General features: G+C 43.6%; 1 protein-coding gene and 2 long non-coding RNA genes across 3 annotated transcripts; 1 reads left to right on the top strand and 2 right to left on the bottom strand.

The window, feature by feature from the left end:
* The first annotated feature begins 264 nt into the window (after nucleotides 1-264).
* Nucleotides 265-8,569, top strand: VIM (vimentin). Its single transcript, XM_064408768.1, has 9 exons — nucleotides 265-888; nucleotides 1,071-1,131; nucleotides 5,115-5,210; nucleotides 5,356-5,517; nucleotides 6,014-6,139; nucleotides 6,837-7,057; nucleotides 7,158-7,201; nucleotides 7,612-7,697; nucleotides 8,205-8,569. Exons 1-9 carry the CDS (start codon nucleotides 347-349, stop codon nucleotides 8,244-8,246), a joined length of 1,380 nt encoding a protein of 459 aa, XP_064264838.1. The 5' UTR covers nucleotides 265-346; the 3' UTR covers nucleotides 8,247-8,569.
* On the bottom strand, nucleotides 8,367-11,821 carry LOC135294028 (uncharacterized). The gene is made up of 2 exons (XR_010356137.1): nucleotides 11,697-11,821; nucleotides 8,367-10,528 (listed from the first exon to the last, which is right to left on the bottom strand). It is a non-coding gene; the product is annotated as an uncharacterized LOC135294028 (long non-coding RNA).
* Nucleotides 11,822-16,488: 4,667 nt separating this feature from the next.
* LOC135294020 (uncharacterized) lies at nucleotides 16,489-24,795 on the bottom strand. Its single transcript, XR_010356129.1, has 3 exons — nucleotides 24,038-24,795; nucleotides 22,488-22,758; nucleotides 16,489-17,626 (listed from the first exon to the last, which is right to left on the bottom strand). It is a non-coding gene; the product is annotated as an uncharacterized LOC135294020 (long non-coding RNA).
* Between the last annotated feature and the right edge of the window lie 852 nt (nucleotides 24,796-25,647).

Here is a 25,647-nt window from a genome sequence, read left to right as displayed (position 1 = left end):
AGATGCCGCTACTGTCAGCCCGTTCTGCCCGGGCGCGCCGTGCCGGGGATCCCCGCGAGAGACACCGCCCTGCCACGTCCCGCAGCTCCGGCGGAAACCTGCCAGCCTCTGGGGACCTCAGTCACAGCACAGACCACCGCCCACCCTCCGCTGAGCTGCCCCGCTCGCCTTTGTGTCCGCGGCCGCCGCCCCTTCCCCGCGGGCGGGGCGGAGCGGGGCGGGCCCGGCGGGGCGGGTTCGCGGCGCCCATAAGAAGGAGCCCTGGCCGCAGCCACCGCCCTTCTTCGCCGCACACCCCGGCCGTCCCGCTCCGCTCCCGGATTACAAAGCCCGCGCTGCCGTCGCTATGAGCATCAGCACGAAAAACTCCTCGTACCGGCGCATGTTCGGCGGGGGCAGCCGGCCCAGCACCGGCACCCGCTACATCACGTCCAGCAGCCGGTACTCGCTGGGCAGCGCCCTGCGGCCCAGCAGCGCCCGGTACGTGTCCGCCTCGCCCGGCGGCATGTACGCCAGCAAGACCACGTCGGTGCGGCTGCGGAGCAGCATGCCGCCCATGCGGCTCCACGACTCCGTGGACTTCTCCCTGGCCGACGCCATCAACACAGAGTTCAAGGCGAACCGCACCAACGAGAAGGTTGAGCTGCAGGAGCTTAATGACCGCTTCGCCAACTACATCGACAAGGTGCGCTTTCTGGAGCAGCAAAACAAGATCTTGCTGGCCGAGCTGGAGCAGCTCAAGGGCAAGGGCACGTCCCGCTTGGGCGACCTGTACGAGGAGGAGATGCGGGAGCTGCGGCGACAGGTGGACCAGCTCACCAACGACAAGGCACGCGTGGAAGTGGAGCGGGACAACCTCGCCGACGACATCATGCGGCTGCGGGAGAAGTGAGTGTGCCTGGGGAAGGGGGGCTCGGGCTGCCGCCGCATCCCGCTGCCGCCCCGCCGCCCTGTCCCCTGGCGCGGAGGCAGCCCCTGAGCATCCCGAGCGGTACCGGGCGGGCCGGAGGCTGGGCGGGGGGATTTGGGGGACCCCCGCTCCTTCCTCACCGCCGTCTTGCCCCTTCCAGGCTGCAAGAGGAGATGCTTCAGAGGGAGGAGGCCGAGAGCACCCTGCAGTCCTTCAGACAGGTTAGCGGTGGTGGAGCAGGGAGGGGCCCGAGGAGGTGGTGGCTGTGCCTGGGGCGGAGGGTGGGAGTGCAGGAGTTTGCTTTCCTTGCACAAAGAGGTTCCGTCAGTTCTCACGCAAGCCCTCCGTGTTTTCTTTAGGGGGATGCTGCAGTCTGAGGGGAGGGGAGGTAAACTATTGTCCTGCTTTATCCAAGTCTAGCCCGTTTTACAAAAACCATCCCAACGTGGAATCACTTTCCGATCCAATAAAAGTGAAAGGGGGCCATCTGCTCGCTTGGCTGAAGGGTATTAATGGTTTCTATGGGATTCACCGTGGAATGCAGATACAGGCATTATGGCAAGTGTGGTGGCAGCAGATTGAAATAATAGATCCCTTTGTGTCGGAGGGGAGGGCGCAGTGGGCTGCATTCTTAGTAAATGTGTAATGGTGCGGGAATATTTCTAGCGAAATGTCTCTTATGGGCCAGTTTTTCTACAAAACAGAACTCCTTTTTGATGAATCACTGGTCAATGCATTACTGGGCAACAGTTTCAAATTTAAGGTTTTTTATGTGGGTGTTGTCTGCTAACAAGAAGTAGACAGTATGTTCCTTGGGACGAGGTCACAGGCTTGAGCTTGCCTCCTCTGGGTGTCCACTAAGAACGTGGAATTTATCCACTGTAAAACAAAGATGTTAACCTAGGAAACAAGTTATATTAGAGTTTAGTCTTTGTAGGATGCTGTGATGTTATCCAGACAAAGTAAATCTACATGACAACCAGAAACAATTGTGCAAACAGTGTTCTAAAATTCTTAAGCTCAAGTTTTCACTTGTGCAAAACCAGCTTTCAACTTAGATTAAGCCTTGTTTGGACTAAGAGATATTTAGGAATGTGCCTTCTCAAAACAAGGTCTCTTCCCTAAAACTCCTGGTGTAAAACAGCATTGCTAGCATTCTTTCAGACTGGAAGTGACGGCCCTTATCACCAGGCAGCTGGGTACAGGCTGACTTTGTCTCAGAGCTCTTCATAGGCAGTAACAGAAGTCACTGTTCAGGAAATCAGCACTTGATTGTTAGCATTTCCCTGGGAAAGGCTTTTGTCTGCAGTATATTTACAGTCCTTGAAGGACAGCAGGTGTGTTTAAGAGATAGTGTGGGAAAACTGAAACACCTACTCCCATTCAGAGCCTGGGAATTCAGTCTCCACTGGCATTCTGGAGACAGAAGTTTTAAACAACAGTCTGAGATATTGCCTTAATTTAAGTTTATGGGTTTGTTGGTTTTTTTTGGTTTTTTTTGAGTGCTAAGACAATTTAATGTAGTGTGAAGTTCTATGAAACTTAAGTTTTAGAGAATCTCATCTACTCTGGTTCATTGCTGAATTCAGTTGAAGGATCAATTGACTTAAGGTTGGCTTTTACATGATGTTTCATGATTAATTGGTGCACTTTAGACATGTCTGTGTTTCAATCCAGTGGAATCTTAAAGTGAGCTTGGCTTGGTGTGCATACCCTACACTCATCCTGCTATTCCCTGTATTTGGAAAGGGGTCACTCAGATGCTCAGCCTCCAGCAGATGTGTGCGTACAGGACAGTCAGAATTGGATCCATTTAACCTCCTAAGTGGTAGCTTGTGCATAAGAAATACAAATCATTGTCTGTGGAAACTACACTAAATCCACTCATGACATAACTGGTGCGTGCTGGTTTGCTTGATTTGACCATCAGTCATACCTAATTTTTCCTTACTGGCAAGGAGGAAGTCAACATCGGTTTTGAAACCTAAATCTGTTTCAGTGCAAGTTTTGTTCTTCTGAAAGTGAAATTAAATTCCCAGAACACTGACACTGAAATATCCTGTTGTGCTTTCCATTTTAAAGCAATGCACAGCTTTCTATTAAATCATTATATTTTTCCACTGGAAAGTTATATAGTTGTATAGATTTGCATCACTTCAGCAGGTGTTTTGCTGCTCTGATGTATCATTAAAGACACTTTTTACTTGATGGAGCAGTTGTGTACTTCAGTATTTTAAAATAAAGAACGAACTTTTGAACTTAAGCTTTTATTTCCAAAAGCTGCCTGTTTCAGAGACTGTTCAGCTCATATGTACTGAATTTTAATTTATGTATTCTGAACAAAGATATGATTTTACTCATGTGCTGAGGGATGTACTGCAGAAAGTACATGTGAAAGTTCAGTGAGGACTTTCCTTTAGGGGCAGGACAGGCATCACAGTGAGAAAGTTACTGTAGCTCTGCCAGCTACTCTAGCAGCAAGGAACAGGTCCTGAACCTGTGACAAGCCTAACAGGTCAGGTCCTGGCTAACATGAGGTTTGTATAAAGTAAACATGGATGCTCATCCCTGCAAAGAGTGTGGCTTGCATTGAAGAATCTCCTAGGATAAAATCCATGTGTTCTCCATCTGCATGTATATATGACTTCTACTTGTTTGTTCAGGCTGCAAGTAGCCAATTCATTTATGTGGTTCTCCACACATCTGGGAACTACTGAAACACTGAATTTTAGTGATAGGGAATACATAAGTGATAGCATACAGTGAAGTACATAGCACATATTGTAAATGTCTTCAGTTTAAATTGCTTTCAATTTATTGTAAGGTCCTAAAATCCTGTAGCTATTCAGTTGTTTTTTAAAAAATAGCCTTCAGGGTGAAGATTTCTGCAAAATCCTCTGGAAAATCTTTGGATGTCTGGCCAGTTATGTAAACATGTTGGGTCATAGCCATGTAATTTTCTGCCAGAATGATCATGAGGGGTTTTGGGGGGAGGAGAACAAATTAATTAGGAAATTCTTTTCCCTGAACTGAACTGAAAAACAGAGCTGATATGAACTGTTGGTGTAAAACTGGAATTGATAGAAAAGTTATGGAATGATGCATAAAGGGGATATTTTGCTGGATGAAGTAAACAAAATAATTCTTCTGGAGCAAGGACCTTGCCCCAGAGTAGGAGTGATCCAAGGAAAGGCTTTCTAGGAGTCTAAAGAAAACACTCCTTATTTCAAAGGTGCCATAATAAAGAGAGCTGCTGATTAAGAATGCTTATGCCTCGGGCAATCCAAAATAGCTTTAGAGTAAGCTGTGAGAACCTGATATGTTAATACCCTGTGAGCACAAGCATGTGGCTGTGTATGTAACTAGTGTGAAAGGAGCAATCTTCCCCTTTGCAAACGAAATGCCTTACACATTCAAAATGTAAGAAGTTGCCAATCAATGTTTAGCCCTATGTTTTTGAACTAATTCAAGTTGTTCCTTATAACATTCGTGACATGTCTTCTGTTATGCTCTAAATGAATTTTTGCTGTTGATTAAGACTATCTCTGTCCAGCAAAAGGTGGAGCCTTTGCCAGCAACTGCGAAGGGTGTAGGCAATGATGAGTGGCTCAGTTTGTGTTTATTGCTCACACCTTCTTTTTCTCAAGGGAGATCTCTTGACCTGCATTGTGAATACTGCAGTTCTTATACATCCCTCACCAGCTTCACAAGTATGCTTTAAAAGTGTGGTCTGTGGACCTAAGGGGCTCTGTGCTTTTTCACCAAGGAGTCCATAAGTTAAACCCACTGATAGGCCTGACAGCACATGTATTGCACTTTTAATCCCCACTGAAAAGAGTGGAAGTTGGCAAAGTGCAACTCTGTCGGTGTAGTCAAGCTAGAAGCATTTAGTGCAGACTTCTGACTCAAGTACTTGAAGGATTTACACCCACTATGATCTCTGTGCTCTTGATCATGCTTAGCAGCAGTTCAGCAAAGATGTAATCAACATATGTGGTATAGTTTTCAAATTCACAATAAAGGTGCATATCTAAGGTTGAAGGCTATGGTAGGAGGTGGCAGGAAGGTTTTTTTTACAGCTTTTGATTTCTTATCTTGCCAACAAGCTCCGCTGTAGCATCAGCCTGTATGCTGCTGAACTTGCTGTAAGAGACTTCTCTACATCAGTTTTGTAAGATTATTAATTGCTCTTCTCTCTGTTCAGGATGTTGACAATGCCTCTTTGGCACGTCTTGATCTCGAGCGCAAAGTTGAGTCCTTGCAAGAGGAGATTGTCTTCTTGAAGAAACTTCATGATGAGGTAAGCTGAGAAATGAGGTCTGTGTTTAGATGCAGACTAGACTGTCTAGCAAGGAAGCTCTTTGCTGGCTCTATCCCAGAGTCCCCACCTGCGTATGATCTGGGTGCTTTTGTGCAATAATGTTGAGTGTCTGCTTCTCTCTAAGGAAATCCGAGAATTGCAGGCCCAACTTCAGGAACAGCACATCCAAATTGATATGGATGTTTCTAAGCCTGACCTTACTGCTGCCCTGCGTGATGTTCGCCAACAGTATGAAAGTGTTGCTGCTAAGAATCTTCAGGAAGCTGAAGAGTGGTACAAGTCCAAAGTAAGTAAAATGCATCAGGCACTGGAACTAATTCTGTTTAACAGCTTTGCTGTAGCACTTGCTGTTCCCTCTGTCTCTCTAATGGACATGAACATAACCATGACACAAAGTCTTTTTTTAAATCCTAGTCTGGGAAGGGTGCAACTGAAAACATTTTGTGCCATAACTATAGCAGCAAAGTAATGGGAGGGTCACTGGGAGTCTTCCCTGTGCTTGTACGTGAAAGCAGATGTTGGATGAAGTACTGGAGAAATTAGTGAAAAAATGGTGAAAAGATGGGAAACATACAGGGCAGAAAAACAAGTATGAAAGTTTGCTATGAATTCTAATATAATGTTTAGAAATAGAGAGGCACTTCAAGAGTAATACTAATATTTAAGCATGTCAGGTGCTAACCCTTGTAATACCTTCAGTTGTCCTCAACTGCTGTGTCCACAGAAGGTCTGTTTCACCATTTCTGTTGAAGTGTTATGCTAACCAGACTGGGGTTTTCCAGTTTGCAGATCTCTCTGAAGCTGCTAACAGGAACAACGATGCCCTGCGCCAGGCCAAGCAGGAAGCCAATGAGTACCGCAGGCAGATCCAGTCTCTCACCTGCGAAGTCGATGCTCTTAAGGGAAGCGTAAGTACAAGACATCACTTCTTCTTCATTGCAGCCTTAAGCACTGCACTGCAGCTTAATTGTTAATTTGGATGTGAATGCAGGTAATCTGCCATGCAATTCAGCAGCATATTAATACTTTTTGAAAAGGATGCTGTGGACTCAATTTGTGTGTATGCACAACAGTGCATTGGTTAGATTGATACACTGAATTAGTTTTAAACGATAAACAATAAGTTGATTCTCTGGCTATAATATTCAATGATTATTTAGCACTTTCTGAAAGTGCTTATGCCTTGTCTGTCAGGTACAGATAAAGTTACAAAAAAAACCTGGAGGAGCAGTGAAAGGTGCAAATTTTGCTGTTGCTAAAACATGACTGCTTTAAAGACAGGCTTGAAATGGATGTAACAGTGTTTAGCACACCTACAAATCTCTACTAAGGGCTGCCTGCAGGCTGACTTGAACTGCAAGTGTTGGGCTTACTGTAAAGGATGGCTTTACCACCTGGCACAACAAATATGTGGCACACCTCAGATCATGCTGCAGAATAACTATCCTTGACTTTGCAAAGGGATGATAAGGAGATGACAAATTTGGGAATTTTCAGAAATGATGCTAATGTAACACAACTTTCCTCTTTAAAATTTTGAGGGTCTCAATGGTGGGGAAGAGCCACTGAACTGCAGCAGTGCTTGATTTCACTATTCTCTTCCAGAATGAGTCCCTGGAGCGCCAGATGCGTGAAATGGAGGAGAATTTTGCTGTTGAAGCTGCTAACTACCAAGACACTATTGGGCGTCTGCAGGATGAGATTCAGAACATGAAGGAAGAAATGGCTCGCCATCTCCGCGAGTACCAGGACCTGCTGAATGTAAAGATGGCTCTTGATATTGAAATTGCCACCTACAGAAAACTGCTGGAGGGTGAAGAGAGCAGGTAATCACATGTAAACACTTTCCTAATGCCAAAAATTACTAGAAGATACTTTATACCCATATCTGATTTTCTGATTTTAACAATTTCTTTTTTCCTTCAGGATTAACATGCCTATTCCAACCTTTGCTGCTTTGAACCTGAGAGGTAAGCTGTTTCTGCTATTTCAGTTTAGGCAGTTGCACTATCATTAGCATGAGGGCTCTGGATAGTTCCTTTTATGCTGGTTTTTTTAACTTGTGTAAGTGGAGTTGGTTGTGAATACTCTTCTTGGATCGAACTACAGTATTTGTAACTACTTAACCTTGGATGGTAGCAGCTCTTTTGTTCCTGGACACGTATTTTTAAATATCAGTACGTAGCAAGTAATTAGTTTGGATACCTGCTGAAAGTGCTTTAAGGGGCACAGAGAAAAATGTAGACCTGGCTTATTCAGAGCAGGAGACTTTGTATACTAAATTGGGATTCTGAAAGTAGACACTGAAATCTGTTACACCTCATTTCTTTGAGGAGGCACTTCATCTAGACTATTGGTAATAATACATCTTCTTCTGCAGAAACCAACATTGAGTCTCAGCCAATGGTTGACACTCACTCAAAGAGAACCCTTCTAATTAAGACCGTCGAAACTAGAGATGGACAGGTTGGTGGTAATTTTAATTTTATTTCTATCACACCTGGTAACCTTAAATTCTTAAGTTTGCCTACTGCTTACTTCAGCTTGTATGTGGTAATAAGTATTGAGTAGAACAGCAACTGGCATTCCAAGCTGTGTGAACATAGAGGTATTGCAAACAGGTTTCTCTAGGAAAAAAAAATCAAAATTCATCTGATAGTAAAACTTTAAGTTGGTGACTGTTACCTGTGTATTGAGTATTTAAGTTCAGCTGAGATACCAAATTCTCAATAGATTTCCTTAGGAAAACATGTGACAGAGATATTTCACTTGCTTAGGATAAGATGCTGTTGTTGTAAGTAAATAAAACTTCAGTGTTTTCTGTATGCTGATTACAAACTAGAATTTCTCATAAGTGAGAGCTGATACCCACTTGTTCACATTTTGGAAGTGGATGTTCCACTTCTAACTCTTAAAAAGCCCACAAAAATCTTCCTATTAAAACTTAATGCAAGTGTTTCTGTTTTTCATCAGGTTATTAATGAAACTTCCCAGCATCATGATGACTTGGAGTAAAGCGGAAATGAAGATGCATACTTACTAAAGGAGAAATTCTTACCAGCAAGATTGAAAAAGTCCATGTCTTAAAGGAAGAAACAGCTTTCAAGTGCCTTTCTGCAGTTTTTCCATGAGCGCAAGATGATTATGCTAGGAAATAGGTCTTAGATCTTGCAAACTGACTCTCCCTGAAGGATTAGAGTTTACAATGGAGTCTAGTTTACAAATAGCAATATCTTGTGCTGCAATACTGTTTTTAAGTATCTGAATTCAATAAAACTGCTTTTTCCAGCACAGTATGAGCAACCTGTCGCTACTTCAATAAATCTTTGGAAAATGGCTCTTGATGTGTTCTAATTTGTTAACTTCATGACTTTCTGGAAAGCCATAACAACATAATGCTGGAATTACTATACGGTTGACATCTCTAGTACTGGCTGTGTGGAATGCTGTTTTTTCAGTTTAACTAGATAAACTGTCTTACTTATTTACTGCTTAGGTTTTGGAACCAATTAAAATGGATTATAACTGGCAGATGCATAATGTATTATGATATCACTTGAATAAAATATGATACTTCAAGCTAATAAATATTAATCTTGCTTCCATATACTAGTTAATGCAGTTACTAAGTGTCAGAATGCCTGAAGTACCTTAAAACTTGGCTTTATAAGACTTAGTACTTGTGTAGCAGAGAAATAGTTCATGTGAGCCCTTATCTCAGACAGCACCTTGCAAAGTTAACAGCTGACTTGGTGCATTAACTTATTTTTCTAAGAAAAACTAGTTCCCAAAGGCTTGTTGGTATTACAGCAGCTACATATGGGCTTTGGCTGGAGTGGGGGTTAGGAGAGACTAACTTGCCCATTTGCTGACAATTCCAGTATTTACACTCCTTTTAGAACAGGAGAGCCACCATGCTTGTGTGGTCTGCTGAGCATCAGTGTAAATGCAGCAGAATGGGAACAAGGATGTTCCGCTCTGCCTTGCCATAGTCTTTCAGGAGGCAATAGTAGAAGTTGATGTCCTCTTTGAACACTTAAGTTTTCTTCTGCAGAACAACATACTTCTCAAATTTAAACACAATAAAGACCCACAGCAGAGCCCCATGGAAGTAGCTACTGTGTTCTGCATTACTTCTGCAAAGCCTTCTTCCTGTAAGCTTTTACTGAGATAGATATTTTCTGGAATGAGGAACTGCAAACTGAAATTTTTCAGTTCATATAATAGCATTCAGGGTAAGGTTAGAACTTCCATGTTGTACAGGTGTGCTAGATACTCAGAACTGATCCCTAAGAAAAACTTACCTCTGTCTGATAGGGATGAAAACAATTTACTCCTTTTCCATCCTTACCTTTGCTCAAGCATGTGACTAACTGGATGTAGTGTAGGTATTGGAGGGGGGGTGGGGGCAGTAGGAGTCTACTTTTTGCTTGGGGTGTGCTGAAACCCTCTCTAGCTCTAACACACAGGTCCTTTATGTGCTTCCCAAGAGAAAAGTCTTGCAGCTGGTCCAGCGTTTGTTCTGGTGACTGCCTTCATGTAAAAAGGGACAGAAGTGACACTGAGGAGAGTGCCTGGTGGACCCAAGCCTCAGCCACAGCTTTTGCCTCAGCAAGGCAGAACAGACTCAACCTGGTCCACCATATGGTGGTAGGATCGTCTCACTAGAAACTGAGAGTGAACCCAGCCTTTTTCATGTTGCAGAGATTACAGACACCAGGTTTTCTACTACCTTTCAACACCCAGACTGATTTAAAAAAGCACAAATGAGCTTCCATGGGAAGTATTTTCAGTGATAATAACAGCTCTGCTCTAATTTTGAGCACTTTATAGGCATGAGTGTCAACAGCCTTTCAGGGTAAGTGGAATAAGAGGCTGATGTTCTGCCTGTTGCAGACTACTTCAGTCTTTCTCTGGTTGTAGTTATTGAAAAAGTTGAGCCAATGCAAAATATAATTCCTTGTCCCTAAAGCAATGTCAGAGCCCTGGCTGGTGGTATCTGGCAGTCTATGAGTAGGAGATGGTGGGCACCCTTGGTGGCTCTGGGCAGAGACCCACAGCACAGTGTGTTTTTGAAATGCACATTGACCTCTGGAGCTGTGATAGTCTTTCAAATATTGTTTCCATTCTGCCACCAGCTACCTGGCACAGTGTTTTCTCTTGTCTTTGATTATTTCACTCAGTAGATAAAAGAAGTGCCTGTATCAAGCACTGACTGCAGCAAAGGAGTTATTCCTGGCTCTTCAGTGTTTAGGGTTACTCAGAACACAGAGAAGTATGTGGCAGAGCTCTCAGTCCTGGGAATAAATAGAAAAATAAATAAAAATAAATAAACCTGGTTGCTAAGGGAATAAGAAAATTGCAGGAAACCTCAAAAACCTGCACCACTGTGAGAGCAAGAGCACCCTCATGGTGGAAATGAGAGTGGACAGTGGCTGTGTAAACGTCTCAGGGTTTGATCTAGGAGCCCCAGCCTTATGCTCGTATATAATTACTGAAAGCTGCTTAGTGCTGAGCCAGCAGCTGACCTCAGAACTGTATTCCACATCCTAATAACTGCAGGCAGCAGCTGCTCCGAGTGGGGCAGCCCCTATCCATGGCCAGGCTCTCGTCCTGCCCCCCAATGAGCCCCACGAAGCTGCTCCATGAGCTTACACAGGGAGTGCCTCCAAATATGTGAGCTGTTCTCACAGTAAACAATCATAATCCTCCAGATGACTGAGAAGCCTCATATTTAGTTTGTTTTCTTCATGTAGCCAGAAACTTGTTTTCCTTTTTTTTTTTTAATAATCTTGCAAAACCACAGAGACTCCATATTCCAAGCCCCTGGGAGCCTGTAGCTAATGCAGTTCTGCCATCCAGTCGGTCTGTTTTAGTACACAGCAAATATACTTTTCCCTCCCTCCCTCCCTCCCTCCCTCCCTCCCTCCCTCCCTCCCTCCCTCCCTCCCTCCCTCCCTCCCTCCCTCCCTCCCTCCCTCCCTCCCTCCCTCCCTCCCTCCCTCCCTCCCTCCCTCCCTCCCTCCCTCCCTCCCTCCCTCCCTCCCTCCCTCCCTCCCTCCCTCCCTCCTTTTTCTTTTTCTTTTTCTTTTTCTTTTTCTTTTTCTTTTTCTTTTTCTTTTTCTTTTTCTTTTTCTTTTTCTTTTTCTTTTTCTTTTTCTTTTTCTTTTTCTTTTTCTTTTTTTCTTTTTCTTTTTCTTTTTTTCTTTTTCTTTTTCTTTTTCTTTTTCCTCCTCCTCTCCTCTCCTCTCCTCTCCTCTCCTCTCCTCTCCTCTCCTCTCCTCTCCTCTCCTCTCCTCTCCTCTCCTCTCCTCTCCTCTCCTCTCCTCTCCTCTCCTCTCCTCTCCTCTCCTCTCCTCTCCTCTCCTCTCCTCTCCTCTCCTCTCCTCTCCTCTCCTCTCCTCTCCTCTCCTCTCCTCTCCTCTCCTCTCCTCTCTCTAATATTTCATTGTTGAACACACTTACCTGGCTCACAGGGAACTCACAGTTCTGTCCCTTCTCTCTTCCCCTGCCTGTGACATCTCTTTTCAGTTGTTACATCAGTAAATGAATCTTCTGCTTTCACTGAAGCCATGCTGTGCTGGTTGGGAGCATCTGCATTTTTTTAAGCGCATGGAGGAAATACCTACAAGCCTGCTCTGAGGCGCTGAATGTTCAGCTGTGAGGTGAAATTGCTCAGGATTTTGGCTGAAGCCTGCTGAGGGCATGGTGGATCACGTCCATCATGGTGCTGGGGGTGGCCTTGCTGGGCCTCAGGCTGCAGGCGCTGCCCCACAGACTGACAGGGCCTGGGCAAAGCACAAAAGCATCTGAGGAACTTTCAGGAAACTGCTGATAGGAAACCACTCATTCCAGCCCGCTGGGAAACTTCCCAGTTTGGGTCTGGGCAAATCCCAGCAGTGCAGGCCCAGCAGCTGGGATTAGAGCAGGGCTCACCTTCAAAGTCCTGTCTGCAGGTGCAAGGTCCCACATGTGCGTGGGTTACTGGGCACTTGAGACTGCTCTGTTTGCCCTTTAGTCAGTCATTTAAACATATCCTGTAAGCTCTCATCACCTTTAGGTACCCATGGAGCATGGAGGCACCTGTGGCAGACATCCCAGGGCAGCCACCAAGGACCTTGTGCTGTGTGGAGAGCATGTCCTGCTGGAGCACACCTGGTGTTGGGAGGGACCTGCTCCTGGCCACGACTTGCTTATGCCAACTGCTGGAAGGGATGGCATCCAGATATAAATTCCCATGTTTGGAGAGGATGAACAGTTGAGTGGCTTGATATAGAATTTTGCTGGTGCCCTAACAAGTATTGGAAATTTTAATTTAAAAATCCTTCCACGGGGGAAGGGAAGCCTGGACATTGCCAAAAATTTGTAAGTAATTTACGTAGAATATCCTACTCTAAGAGACTCTTACTTAAGTGCAGTCACACATGCAGAGCTAGGAAGTGCCAAAAATAAAATTATCTTCGGTCTTCATTTGGGCTCTTCATGCTCATGCATAATCCAGAGGATTTGAGCTGCAAGTCTTTGTCTTATTGCACACACCCAACAGCACTTCAGGAACCACTACTGCTCACTGCTAGAGCATGTCAGATCTCCTGCATTTGTGTTTCCTGAGTTTATCTGCTTTCAAGAGTCTGAATTTTTAATTTCCTCTAGAATACTCTCCGCTGTTTTTAATGGTCTCTTGCAACACCCCTGTAGGGGGGGAGATATCATGAGCCCTGTTTGAAACATAGGGCCATGGAACACAGCAGTAAAGATCAGAAGTGGAAGCCAATCTCAGGGGTCCACTGGGAAGGTGTTTAGCACTGTGTACTTTTAAGGCACTTACTGATTTCAAGTCCAGGTGTTTTCCCAGTCTAGACTGCAGATTTAGTCCCCACAAAATGAAGTTCACACATTATGTAAAGCACAATTCAAGTGGCATTCTCAGCTTCAGCCAGGAAAGCTATAGCACAAACACAGAAAAATCAGTGTCCTCAGCAGTGTAGAGTTACCTTAGCCACAGGACATTTTTCCTGTCCACAGCATGTCGGACATTCCATGTTCTGTCTTCATTCCACGTTCCCTCCTTCTACACTACAGGCAGCAGTGCTCTGGCTAACAGGGCCCCTCCCAACCCATGCCAAAGCCATTCCCTAGGCCCACCAACTTGCCAGAGGGAAAAGTTCCTTGTGGGCTTCTGTCCGCAGCAACCAAAGTAATTTCTTCTTTGGAAGGGGCAAGTCCAGCACAGCCACATGTCTGCAGAGTGTCATAGTTTCCCTACAAAGCCCTCAGCCTGACATTTTGGGCCGGTTTCTTTTCCAGAGATGTATTGCAGCTGTCTCCCTGTGGTGGGTGATGAGAACTGCAAGGCAAGGGGAGCCTGCAGGGAGCCTTCCTTCTGGCTGTGTCTCCTTGCCTGCAGTGAGTGGCACAGGGTGGATGGTATGGCTGCAAAGGCAGATGTGCTGCTTTCTCCAAGAACTGCCCTGCAGTTATTCTGTGCTACTGTCAGTGAGACAGGAAGACGTCTCAGACTTGACAGACAGCATATAAATACATTTTCAGGATGGAGAAGTGTGGTGGGTTGAACTCGGCCAGCAGCCAAGGCACTTGCCTACAGAAATGCTTGGTTCTCCTTGTCACTTCCAGTGAGATGGGAGACAAAAAAGGAAAAAAACAAAGTAAGAAAATTGGTGAGTGGAGATTAATAGGTGAAGAAAAAAGTGGGGGAAGACTCCAGGAAAAATAAAAGTAATCACACAATGTCCCACAGCCAGATGGAGGCCCAGCTGGTGTCTGAACAATGACCACCTTGGAAGCCTTCTTCTTCCTTTACTTTCCTTTATTGCTCATGATTGAGCTGATTGAACATGACATGGTATGGTATAGTATAGAATATCCTGTTGTCCAATTCAGGTGATTTGTCCCAACTGTGTTCCTTCCCAGTGTCTTTCCTACCCTCAGCCAGACTTGTTTATGGGAAACAAAGAGAAAGCCTTGATGCCTTGCAAGCACTGTTCAGTCAAAACATCAGTGCACCATCAACACTGTTTCAGTCACACATCCTAAGCACAGCACCCCCAGGGCTGTTGTGAAGATAGTGAACTCCATCGAGGCCAGACTCAGTCAAGATTCTGCAGAAATTAAGATGGGGTGTGTGTCTCTGTACCTGGCAGTGGGGTGGAAGCCACATACAAGATCTGAGAATAACCCAGATTCAAATCTCATATTTTTCACATTGAGGGGAGGGTATGAAGCCCAAATCTCCCAACTTCAGACACCTTATAGAGTCTATGGGTGTCCAAGAAATGTATGAGCTAGAGGATCTCTGTCCTTTTATACAACCAGCTTTATAATACATAGAAAAGTGAGTAATATGGGGAGGTTTTCCTGTCTGAAGCTCTCCATGTGCAGACCAGTTTTCCATTCTCATCTCTAGCTGTTGTTTAAATACCGCAAATATAACTTGGCTCTCACCTACCGTAAACCATTGCAATTGTATTTTTAAAGGTAATTTTGCAAATTGAAGATGTTAGTTGCAAACATACTTTCAGCTCCAGCAGTTCTTGTTTGATGTTGCTTGCTGGGGTGCATGACAGGTTTGCTGCCTGACTTTTCCTCTTAGCTCTTAGTGCTCTACATCTGGGTGACAGTAGAAGTGTGTTTCTGTACCACACAAAGTACTTTCCCTGATCCTTTAGGCTAAAAAATATTGGACTGTGACCTAGATGGGGTCTGGAGTGGTAAATTCTTGCATTGATAATGTATGCTTCTATCATGGCCAAATCCTGTTCAGTATTCAGTTACTCTCAAAATGAAAAAGCTTTTTCTTATATGTTAACAGAATTTCTTGCTTTTTGTTTCATGCCCATTGCCTCTAGCTCTTCTCCTGGACACCACTGAGGAGAGCCTGGCTTTGTCTTTGGCATTCCTGCCACCAGGTATTTATGTGATGTAAATTGATGTGATCCCCCTGAGCCTCCTGTTCTCCAGGCCAAAGAGTCACAGCTCTTTCAGCCTCCTCTACTTGTATTTCAGGTACTCCAAGCTCCTCCTTGTCCTCATGGCCCTTGGTTGTTCCAGTACATTCATCTCTCTCTTGTACTGGGGAGCCCAGAACTGGACATGGCACTGCAGAGGGTCTCACCAAGGCTGTGCAGAAGGGAAGGATCACCTCTTACAGAAAACTTAGCTTCATTGTATCAAATTATACTGACTAGTCATAAAAAGGATCCATAGAAAGAGGTGGCCTGGAAGATGGGAGGGAAGTAAAGGCCAGGGCTCTACAACATAAGAAAAGCCATTTTGGGTCAGGACAGTGATCTGCCTGGCCTCCTACAGAGCTTTCTGGGAAAAAGGGCACAAGAAACAGGGCTCCAGTTCCTGGAACAGCCTTTATTTTAAGGTAAAGAGAAATTCAAGGGCTTTTTGAGCCAGTGGCTTTATCCAGATCACTGATGAAGTTGTCTGACTTGATTTGAAGAGTTTTATATTTTTAGTTTCTAACAGAGTGTATTTCATAATATGACAGTATACCAGGGAAGAACATTGCCTTTTGATTATTTTATCTTTATTGTCTGATAATTTTGTTGACTTTCCAAGAGTTCTTGTGTTATGAAACCTGGTAAATAATCATCCTGTGCTCAACCCCTCCATGTTATCCCTCAGTTGACAGATTTCCGTTCTCTGAAAGTGTTCAAGGAGAGGTTGGATTGGGCTCTGGGCACATGGTCTAGTGAAAGGAGTCCCTACCCACAGCTGGGAGGTTGGAACTAGATGATCTTTAAGGTCCCTTCCAACCCAAAACATTCTGTGTGTCTCTACTTACTCTCCTCCAGCATATTTGCATGTTTCAACTTCTATAGTGCCTCTCATCAGGAAGCCATCCTGTAACCATAATAATTCTCATCACTCTACTTCTCATTCTAGTTCTGCTCTGATCTATTTAAAACAAGGTGACTAAGAACATGTGATCTTCAAAACATGTGCATTGAAGCAGTACAGAGTGACATAATGAGAACTCCTGTTTTGTGCTCAAAGTAAGTAAAAATATCCTAGCTACTTTTTTGAGCACTGCTCTGTACTGGGCTAATGTTTTCAGAATGTTATCCAAAGTGATATCCAAAGATCTGTTTCCTAAGGACAAACAGCTATGAGTTATTTTCCCCCCTACTTTGCCATCACTGATGTTAAATTTTCATTCCCCGTTTGATCACCTGGTTATCTAGGAACACAATAGCCTTCTGCGTCTTTGAGCTCAGCATTAACATCGATTGCCTTTTTTCTTTTGTCAATCTGCTGGACAGCCTTGGCTAGGTCCCTGGGGAACATATTGAATGGTTAATTCCAATGTACAAATACTTGTGGCAGGCCACTGGCAGTTTCCTTCCACAGTTAAGGTTCTCCAATATTTCTGTCATTTCCTGCCCTATAGCTTAAAACTGTGAGAACATGACCTTTGTATCTCTTAGAAATCTGAAGTTACATAAATTTTTTTTACAAAATCTTCCATCTGCAGCACCCTTATGCACAAAGCTTGTACAATCCTACAGATGTCTCCACCACATCCATGAAGCATGACTTCCCTGGGAAAAACGTGTATGGAATCCTACCCAGCACAGCTGCTCTCCCAGTTCCTCCTGATCTTTCCAAGTAAAACCACTAGCATTATTGCTCCCTAGATTTCAGCATTTTTGAGAGTCTGAAGTTATACCGACCATTGTCTGTTCCTCTGACACCAGATGCATTGCAGTTCACAAATTAGCAGCTTCATGCTGAGTTGCTGCAGAGCTGCTTGATGGTTGCCATTCTGCCTTCTTCTTACCTGTCAATGTATTGATTTGTTTCAAAACCTTTTCAGTTTGAGATTGTTCTTCATCTGTCTCAGGGGGCTCCTTCACCTTTTCCTTAATGAGCTGCATTCATCTAAGTTTTTTCTTATTTTTGCTGACTAATCCTTCTAGTTCTTGACTATCTCACTTGAAGTTCCACTGAATTTCTGGCAGACATCATGGTTTGGATGTGCCTGAAAGTGTTTTTTATTAGCAGCTTGGCACTTGAACAGGTATTTGATCCATATCATTAGAGATCTACTTTTCAACTGCCAGATTTTCCTGAGTTTCCCATTCGGACATGACTTCTGTCAAAGTCTAGTAGTTCCTTTCACTGTCCTTTTAAACTTGGTTGGTGTTTTCTGTGGGTATTTTCTTTTTCCTTTTCCTTTTCCTTTTCCTTTTCCTTTTCCTTTTCCTTTTCCTTTTCCTTTTCCTTTTCCTTTTCCATTTCCATTTTCCTCTAAGGCTTTTCAGCATGATAACGGGCAGTTCTCAGTCTAATATGGTGTCACGGTTTAAGCTCAGCTGGTAAGTAAATGCCACAGAGCCACTTGCTTGCTCGCTGCCCCCTTACCCCTAGAGGGATGAGAAGAATCAGATAAAATAAAACCCAGGAACTGATATAAGAACAGTCTAATAATATATAATGTATAAAGCATTACTACTACTACTAATAATAATTACAGCGAGAAGGAAGATTAGAAAAAGAAAAATATAGAGGAATAAAACCCAGAAGAAAAAAAGTGATGTGAAATATAATTTCTCACCACCTGCTGACTGACGCCCAGCCCATCCCTCAGCTGAGCTCTGCCCCTCTAGATCAACTGCCTCCAGTTCATATCCTGAGCATGAGGTGTGGTGTGGAATATCCCTTTGGCCAGTTTCATCAGTTGTCTTGGCTCTTCTCTGTTCCAGCTATCTCCTCACTTTCAGAGCAGGAGACACTGGAAAGTCCTTGGCTCAGTGCAAGCATTGCTCAGCAACCAAAACATCAGTGTGTTATCAAAATTATTCTAATCCTGCATCCAAAACACTGCACTGTACCAGATACTAGGGAGAAAATGAACTATATTCCCATGTGAAACGAGGACATAAAGTGTCCCAAAAAATATCTTTGTGTCTAACCAGCATTTTCATTCTTATGGTTTCTAAGGTTTGTTGTGGTTTTTTTTTTTTTTTTTTTTTTTGGGTTTTTTCTTTTTTTGGTGTTTTGTGGTTTTTTTCTGTGTAGTCATGCAGCTGATATACCCACCACTAACCTCTTAATTTTCCTTATAGGATGTAAATTTCTTGTCTCTCTCTGTCCTTTGCAAGATATGTTTTCAGCTTTTCTGTTCTTTAACCTGTAATTCTCTATATGCCTTTTCTTCTGTATGTAGTAGATCTCCTATATACCTAACTGAATTTGGAGCAATTGCTTTGAACTTCACAGCATCTCTTTCAACATAAAGAAATGCTTTCAAATGCAAGTTTGTCATTTTCCCCCAACTTGAGTAGATGGACTAATGAAACATAGGACTTCTGTCCACAGACCTTGACTTACTGTCATCAGATGAACAAGCACTGTAAATGCTCCCCACATGGGCTGACAGGGAATGATTAACCACCATGGACTGTCCCACCTCCCCCAGCCAGGGAACAGGGCAGGCTGCTGTGGAATGACAGATGGAGCAGCCCCAGCCCAAGGTATCAGGCACCTCCATGGAGAAGAAGGTGCCTGATGTAGAGAGTGTCTACTCTGACCAGGAAAAACAAGTAGATGAGGCCTTTCACAGACTCCCATTCTCTGGCTTTGGTCCTCACAGCAGAATGTAACCATACCAATATCTGCTGCAGGAAGAGCACAGCCTTGGAAGTTCCTGGAGAGCATTGATGAAAATATCCAGACCTAGTGACAGAGGAGCCAGCAGGGAGAGGTGCCTCATTGGACCTCACACTTATAAAGAAGGAAAGGCTCCCTGAGCATGTGAGAGTCAAAGGCTGCCTTGACTGCAGTGACCAAGAGATGGTGAAGTTAAGTATCCTGAGAGGAGACAGCAGGGCAAAGATCCCAACCCTGCCCTTTAGGACAGAAGATTTTGGTTTCTTCTGGGATCCACTTAAAAGAGTCCTCTGGAATAAAAGCCTAAAGGCAAGAGAGGTCCAGTAAAGCTGGTTGATATTCAACAATCACTTTCTTTATGCTTAAGAACAATCCCTCCTAAAGTCATGCAAAAGTGTTGGGGGCCTGTGTGGATTGTTAAGGAGTTCCTGGGAAAATTCAGACCTCAAAATGAAGTATGCAAAAAGTAGAATTAGAGTCAGGTAACCTGCAATAAATGTAGAGATGCCTTTTGAGCAGACACGGTTAGGAAAGAGTCAAAGCCATCCAGAATTTACTCTGGCAAGGAATGTCAAGAGCAATGAGAAAAGCTTCCATAAATACATAAGGGGAAAAAGGAAGACTATTGAAAATGTGCACCTGCTGCTGAATGGGGCAGGTGTTCTGGTGATGCAGGGCATGGACAGTGCTGAGGTACTTAATGCCTTCACCTCAGCCTTGAGGAAAAGAAAAGACAAAATTCAGGAATCCTCAGAGACCAGCGTGAAAGATTGGAGCAAGAAAGTTGTACCTTGGTGGAAGAGATTCAGGTCAGAGAACAGTTAAACAAACTGAACATACATAAACCCCTGAGCCCCAAGAGGATGTGCCACTGAGTGCTGAGGGAGCTGGCTGATGTCGTTGTAAGGCCACCTTCAATTTTTCCTTCCCTTGCTTCTGATGGTTCTCATATTTCCATGCAAAACAACAGTCATCAGACTTCTCACAATAGATCAGTGTCTCTTGTATTCCATATCATCAGCCTCCAGCTGGGGAGTTGCTTCACACTTGGAGATATGTTGACATTTAAGGTAAGGCATTATGTGGGTAAAATCCTACATGAATAAATTCTGCATTCTGTGGTCTGAAAGGAGCCTGCCTGAGCTGTTATGAGGGTAAGGAGAAGCAGAGGTGGTAGAAGTGCTATAGGATGAGAAAAGACAGATTTGTATAAAGGTTCTAAAGGTTTGGAAAACCACTGTTTTATGCATGAGACAAAACAAAGTACTGAACTGGTCTTCTACCTTTGTTCAAGCTCCTTTCCATGCACACAAAGCAATTTCAAATAGAGGATTTGCTTTTCATCTCTCAAATATTATTTCTGTTCATCCAAGAAGCCCTTCCCCAAATGGACTGTATATCACTGGGGACCTGCTCTACACTCCAAAGGTTTTTTTTTCATGTAATAAATACTTGACATTTAGAAAAATCGCTTCTAAATTTACACAGTGCAGAGCTCACAGTTTGTGATTACCCTCTGAGCACCCTGAAGTGCCAGGCGCATAAATATCTTTGCAAATAGATTCTCATTTATTAGTTTTGCAAGAGTATTTTCACTTCTTGGAGATGGGTGATTACTACAGGATGAAAGAAGCACTTCTGGTTTAAAATTAATAGTAAGAAAATGGAGGGGAAACACTGATCAAAAATGTTAAATTCTCTCCCTAACGTTTTGATGTTTTCTATCTTTGTAATTTAAATGTCATAATAATGGTACTGTATGTCTAAATCGTCCAGTTGTGCTTTATGTCATAGCCAACCAAGCATAGGCCTGTGAGAAACATCAGCAAGAGATAAACTGCCATTTTCAGGGACAGGAAATACTGTCTGTCTGCAGGTCACATATGGTCTCCATCATGCAGGACATAAATACACTTCAAGATGTACTATCTACTCCCATAACAGTACTGGGAGATGAGCAAACATTACTGTCCCCATTTCAGAGAGGAAATAATATAGGACTATGTGCTTTGCCATAGAGAAAGCCAGGGATTGCTGTCTACTCCCACTACATAAAAGCTGAAAAGTTCCCTACAAAGGCATCCTTCCATCTGAACTGCAATGTCACACCTCATTTCCAGGTGTGTGGAAAGTGAGACAAGATTCATGACGGCCATGAATTGCTTGGCACCTGTTCTCACTATCACCTGTGGATAGTGCCTGTGTTGTACTAGTACTGATGCAACTAATGGTGCCATGCAAGGATACAACCTTAACCAGTAAGTAAGGTGATCTTTTCACTTACTTTTGCTGCCAAAACCCTAAACCTCTTGTTCAAACTGTCTCTCTGCTGTTGGGGGGCTGGGGTGGAGGTGCCTAACAGCCCAGTGATGGATGGGATAAAGGGCCTGTTTCTGACTACAGAAGGCAGCCCAGATGGTTACTCTGGGACAGGCTGCACAGGCCAGACTTTTCTTCCGTACAGACTGAGCCTTAGCAGCCAAAACCACAAGGGGTCAGAGATCCTTGGACAAGTGTCCAAAACCCTTGAGCCCAGGGCCTTCAGCTCAGAGAGTGCCTGTGTTTTTGCATGAAGTCTGTGAGTCAGTAGCAGTGATAGCCCTGATGATTCCAGCCCTTTGTTTTGGTCTAGGTGTGCCAGAACATTGTTTTTTTTGGCCAAGTTAACACTTTAGTGAAGCTAAAGATGTTTGACACTTTTTCTGACAAATGACAGATGAAGCCATGTGGAACATATTGAGGAAGGGGGTGTGGGGGGATGTCCCTGTTAGCACAAAGTCATGGTTTTACTACTGCTTACCTCTCCTCTGAGTGTGGGTATTCAGATTCAATGAATACTGCCCAGTCGAGCTTCACGAGATTCTCTTGTAGCATCGTGTTACACTGAGAGCTGGCCTCCTGGTTACTGTCGCTTACCTCCAGGTTCTGGCACTGTCGGGAAGATCTCCATGGCTCCCTAAGTCCCTCAGACTCACAGTTACTTTATGCCTGGCTAATGAATTTATCCAAGCGAAGCAGTGAAAATCCCTAAGTGAAAGCTGTTTGACTTGCACTGCTAGATTGACAAACTAAGCTAAAGCCAAAGTACAATCGGATTAAACCACTTTTAATGTGTATATTCAGGGATGCACAGCAGTTGGAGTACACAAATCCAATACTGATTTCAACAGTGAACATTTGATAAAGAGCTTTTACATTCTGATTAACTTTCTTGTGACTGTGAAAATTGTTTTAGAGGTCAAAGAAATTAAGTTCACCAGGTTTGTTATTCACAAAGGTTAATCTATACCTTTTCTCTTTCAGAGAATCCTTATCAACCTGATCTCATTATATGCTGTCTCAAAGGGATGTTATATATTCTACTTAGCTACTATTTCCCTGTTCATGAGGTGTAATGCCTCAAGGCAGTGATCAGCCTCGGCCAAGTCATGGCTGTGTGTGAATAAGGAAGGTGGTAGCTCAGTCTGGGGTTGCACCTGCATTTCACCCGCTCCCTTAGGGTGGAACACTGAACTATGGGCCAGATACTCTACACTGCCTCTATAAACCAGAGAATCTAGGATTTATCACGAGCTAATTTAGACACCTAAAACAAACCAGTTTTATTATACTCACTTCTCTCCATGACCATAAATGGAATCCACAGTGGTGACTCTGAACTGTAGTGATGACACCTGCAGTCAGTTCCATGGAAACCACCCTTGGTGTGAAAATGCATCTGCTTCAGTTCACTGCTAGACAGCATTGAACTCTTCAGCTGAACCATGCTCCCTCTCTTCTTTTTCTTTTACCCTAGTCTGAGGTCACTTTGCAGTGATCTTTCATCTCAGCTGATCTCTTGCAGTCTGACTTTTGAAATTAATATCCTCAGCAAATCATTCGGCTCCTGCAGAGCACATACAACACAATCAGTATAATTACTTCATGTCATACCTCAGGCTGTCACTTCACTTTAATGGACTGCAAGTAAGATCAACTTGAAAAATGCTCTAAGTTAATGTTCTCATAGTTTCTGTTTTAGACTCTTCTGAAAGATGTTACATGTACTCAGAAAAAGAGATTTCATCCTAGAAATTATTATCTGTATTACAGCAAAGGAAATAGGACCAACTGAGTTCAGAGCTCTATGATTCAGGCACTGCTGAAAAAACATTCAGTGTAGATAGGAAAAGTGTAGGACATGATGGGATTGACCATATAAATGTAGGTGTTTATGATGTAGAAATTGATATATAAAGTTGTACTCCGACTATGAAGAAGCCTCCTGTACTTAAGGACGATGGAACTGGTCCTTAAGTGAGACTGTGGATGGTGAGATGAGTCTCAGGCTATCACGTCATTCAGCTTTAGAGCAAGGTGAGGTACCCATCTGTGTCCCACTCTCGCCCATCCTGTGCTTCAACGTTTGGCTTTTAAAACCACAGTTATTTTACACCAGCATTTGATGGAGAACTGTGAATCCAATATCTTCCATTTTAAGTTATTCCCTCTGCCACTTAATAATCACACCCCCTCATCCTTCCTTCATAACCTTTCTTCATGATGTATCACACATAAACCTATCCAGAGTATCTTCAACCTTGTCTCTTACTCTCCTACTCCAATGCCCCAGAGAACATAATTGTCTTTTTTTTTTTTTTTTTTTTTAAGAGAACAAACTAATTTAAAATCCAGCTAGAGAGGAGTCCTTTTGCTTCTCTTTTATGTCACAATCCCACTTCAGGACATTTACTGAGGCAGCATGCCACCACCCACCTCAAGTCCTTCCTCTGCTACAGGTGACTCAGACCATCATTCCCACCTTCCAGGCAGGAACCTGAGGGTGAGGTTGGTAGCAGCCTACAGACAGGAGCTGTGGCCGTGCTCTGTGCACACAGTGGGAGGCTGCAGCTCACTCCTGGTGTCCTGCTTGGGCTCACAAAAGGTTTTGCATATTGTTCAAGAGAAACTATCAGTATTAAAGGGGCAGTTCAAACTGAGGGACATTTACTGATTGATTTTACGTTATTAAAACTCTACATATAATAAAAGAGCAATTTTTGTCCTTACAAAGATTAAAAGCTAAACAAAAAGAACCAATGTCCCTGCAGTGCTGGATTTACACAAGCACCATTGGGCTTAAAATGCAGTCAGAATATTTTTGCCTTAACAGTCTCTCAAATTACCTAATAAAAGTAATTTAAATCATGAAAGTTATTCCATTTCTAATGCTTATATATTTTTCCCAGCACACCCAGCATTTCTTCCTCTGATGACAGCAGCAGTATGTGAGCTCCTGGACTAATTCAGCTTTGCTTCCCTATGCTGTAGAAAAAAGACAGCAGTTTAAATTCAGTCCTCACTGGGGTCTCTTTTTTTTTCATTTACATGATAAAATATCTGCAGTGCTACACTACACTTAAGAACTAATGCTTTCATTATGGTATCTCCATTAACCAGATGGTTCCATCTATCAGTCTGCAGCGGCCACGAGACTTTAACATTCCTATTTAGTATTAATTTGGTCTGGTGCAGAGTGAGGATGACACAGACACTTGATACAGCATGGAACAGGCAAGCTAAAACTCAGCCATGTATCTCAAAACTCAGGCACATTTACTTACCAGAACACGGGCATACTGGGATCCTTGACAAGGAAGCAATCTCTCCTCACCTTTTAAAATGCTGATGTCTTCCTCAGCCCATTTGTGTATTTTTCCAGCTGCTGGCTGGGCTGTGGCTGTGATTTCCTGTAGCCCACTGCCATAGCTTTTAGCTTGTGGACTTTGGCCATGCTCTTCTTCTGGACTAAGCCAGTTGTAAAATCTTCCCATGATATTTTTGCTTAACAGAGGCAAGAGGAAAACCTAACCTGGTCTTAGACCATGTAATTGCTCCTGGGAACATTCCTTCTAAAGCCCTTCTAACACCAGTGACTGTTTCCCACAGCAGGAGTGCCATGTTGGTGGTAGCTGCTCTGCCCCGAGGAGCGTGGTCTGAGCTTGGTGTGATCCAGAGGTACAGCAGCTGCAGGACAGGCACAAGCTCAGTGCACAACCACTTCCCTCCCATTCTCCTCTTGTCCAGCTGACTTCTCCCAGACTGCTCCCCTTCCAAACAGCCGACAACAACAAGGTAATGCTTTGTCTGGGGCTGCACTCAGTTATTCTATACCTGGGCCAAGCAGGCCGAATCACCTGGCAGTGCTGCTCTTTCAACATTTGGCTGTTCATAAATATTTGAGATGGCTAAGCTCAATCTAAGACACTCTCCTCAGCAGAAATCACACTTCTGATTTAGAACCTGCTCTGATTATGGAGACACATTTGCATCTGCATCACTCATATATGCTATTCCAGCTGCCAGCACAGCAAACAAAGGAGACCCTTTGGTTCTCATCATTGGTGAAAGATTCATGCACTATGGGAAGGAGGTAGGCCACAAAGATCCAGATCTTAATCTTCAGGCAGAAGCCACTTGATGGTCCATGAGGCCAAATAAAAGCTTTCAGTTCTAAACCTGTGTTCTGCCTGCAATAAAATCTGGCAATTGCAGTTCAGTCCCTAGAGGGCCCTAAAGGATAATAGTCCTCCTCACAAAACAGCTGCATGTACATATTTGACCTGATTTAACGAGGCAGTCAGCTTCTATTTGGAGAAGTCACAGTAAGTGACACAGAAGTTCTACGACTGCCTTCTGCCCAAAAGTAAAAAGTAAATGCTTGAAGGCAAAATTCTTTCTCTGAACTGTATCTGTTTGAAATTCATTCACTACAAGTATCTTTGTATATGACCAA

This window comes from Passer domesticus, chromosome 1 (genome assembly GCF_036417665.1).
Source record: "Passer domesticus isolate bPasDom1 chromosome 1, bPasDom1.hap1, whole genome shotgun sequence".
Classification (NCBI taxonomy): domain Eukaryota; kingdom Metazoa; phylum Chordata; class Aves; order Passeriformes; family Passeridae; genus Passer; species Passer domesticus.
This window is presented reverse-complemented; position numbering and strand designations above follow the sequence as displayed.